This window comes from Sinocyclocheilus grahami, unplaced genomic scaffold (genome assembly GCF_001515645.1).
Source record: "Sinocyclocheilus grahami isolate Dianchi unplaced genomic scaffold, SAMN03320097.WGS_v1.1 scaffold18246.1, whole genome shotgun sequence".
NCBI classification, from domain to species: domain Eukaryota; kingdom Metazoa; phylum Chordata; class Actinopteri; order Cypriniformes; family Cyprinidae; genus Sinocyclocheilus; species Sinocyclocheilus grahami.
In genome coordinates this window covers 1-1,203 of record NW_015517026.1, presented here as the reverse complement: position 1 = coordinate 1,203, position 1,203 = coordinate 1, and the positions used below count along the sequence as shown (strand labels likewise).

General features: G+C 38.8%; 1 protein-coding gene across 1 annotated transcript in view; it reads left to right on the top strand.

Moving 5' to 3' along the window:
- LOC107579572 (APOBEC1 complementation factor-like) overlaps positions 1 to 847 on the top strand; it is a 2,670-nt gene extending 1,823 nt beyond the window's left edge. Inside the window, exons 5-6 of the mRNA XM_016265387.1 lie at positions 360 to 457; positions 540 to 847. Coding sequence (XP_016120873.1) covers positions 360 to 457; positions 540 to 827 — 386 coding nt within the window. The 3' untranslated portion in view covers positions 828 to 847. The remainder of the gene's footprint in view (positions 1 to 359; positions 458 to 539) is intronic.
- The last annotated feature ends 356 nt before the right edge of the window (positions 848 to 1,203 follow it).

The window sequence follows — 1,203 nt, the reverse complement described above, 5'->3', positions numbered from 1 at the left end:
CTTTTTTTCACTCTTTCTATCATATGCCAGGTGAAAATCGTAAACGTAAGCACTTAGAAAAGTAATTGCATAACAAGCCGCATAATTAGAGGTATCATTCATGTTCATAAAACAGAAAAAGTCTTGATGGGTTATGCACCAAAGTTTACTTATAGGAATCCAAATCTGGCTTGCTTTCTTATGAGGTACACCAAAGCCGATATTTAAAAAAAAAAAAGTGTTTAAACAACATTGGACCCCATTGACTTTCACAGTATGGACAAAAAAATATTCTGTTTCTCGGTCTGAACTCTCAAGTAAATAATTTCATCGTTTTATAGGATTTGATTGAATTATTTACAGTGTTGGCTAATCTACAGGTGCTGTTGAAAGAGTGAAGAAGATCCGAGATTACGCTTTTGTTCATTTCTCTCAAAGAGAGGATGCCATCAATGCCATGAACGAATTGAATGGAAAGGTAAGGCGGCACACAACCTAATTGAAACCCACTTGAATCATCATGAAATAATGCTGTATAAAAAACTCTGATTTTCCTCCAGGTCATTGATGGATCTCCCATTGAGGTCACACTAGCCAAGCCTGTGGATAAGGATAGTTATGTTCGGTATACCCGAGGCACAGGGGGTCGTGGCGGGACTCTGGTCCAAGAAGACTATGCTTACACCGTAGGCCAGATGTACGACCCCTCTGCAGCCTACCTAGGAGCACCAATATTCTACGCCCCCCATGCATACGCAGCCATCCCTAATCAGTTCCGCTTCCCCAGTACCAAAGGGCACATAAGTACAAGGGGGCTGGTGCACTCCCCCTCTGTGAGAGGTGGGTAATCTGATTCTCTTGTTCCAGAAATGTATATTTAAAGGTGTGACAATCATCTCCAAAGAAATCTCAATCAAGCTTGTGAAGTAGCTACTAAAAATGTAGTCGTTCTTACTGAAAATATGAAATTGCTCTGAGTATTGATGACCAAAAGATCCACTTCATATAATTAAGTATACACTACATAAGTAAAAAAATGAATACAGACTAGGCCAGTCTACAATTATTAAAGTCACCATGAAACACTTTTCACATATTTACATTCATAATATGACAATTCTGTGTAAAAAAAAGACATGAATTGTTTGGTAAAAATCAAAAAGTTGGTGTTACACATTCAAAAAGAAGGCAGATCGGTGCAATAGCCTTGTGGTCAGCGTGCTG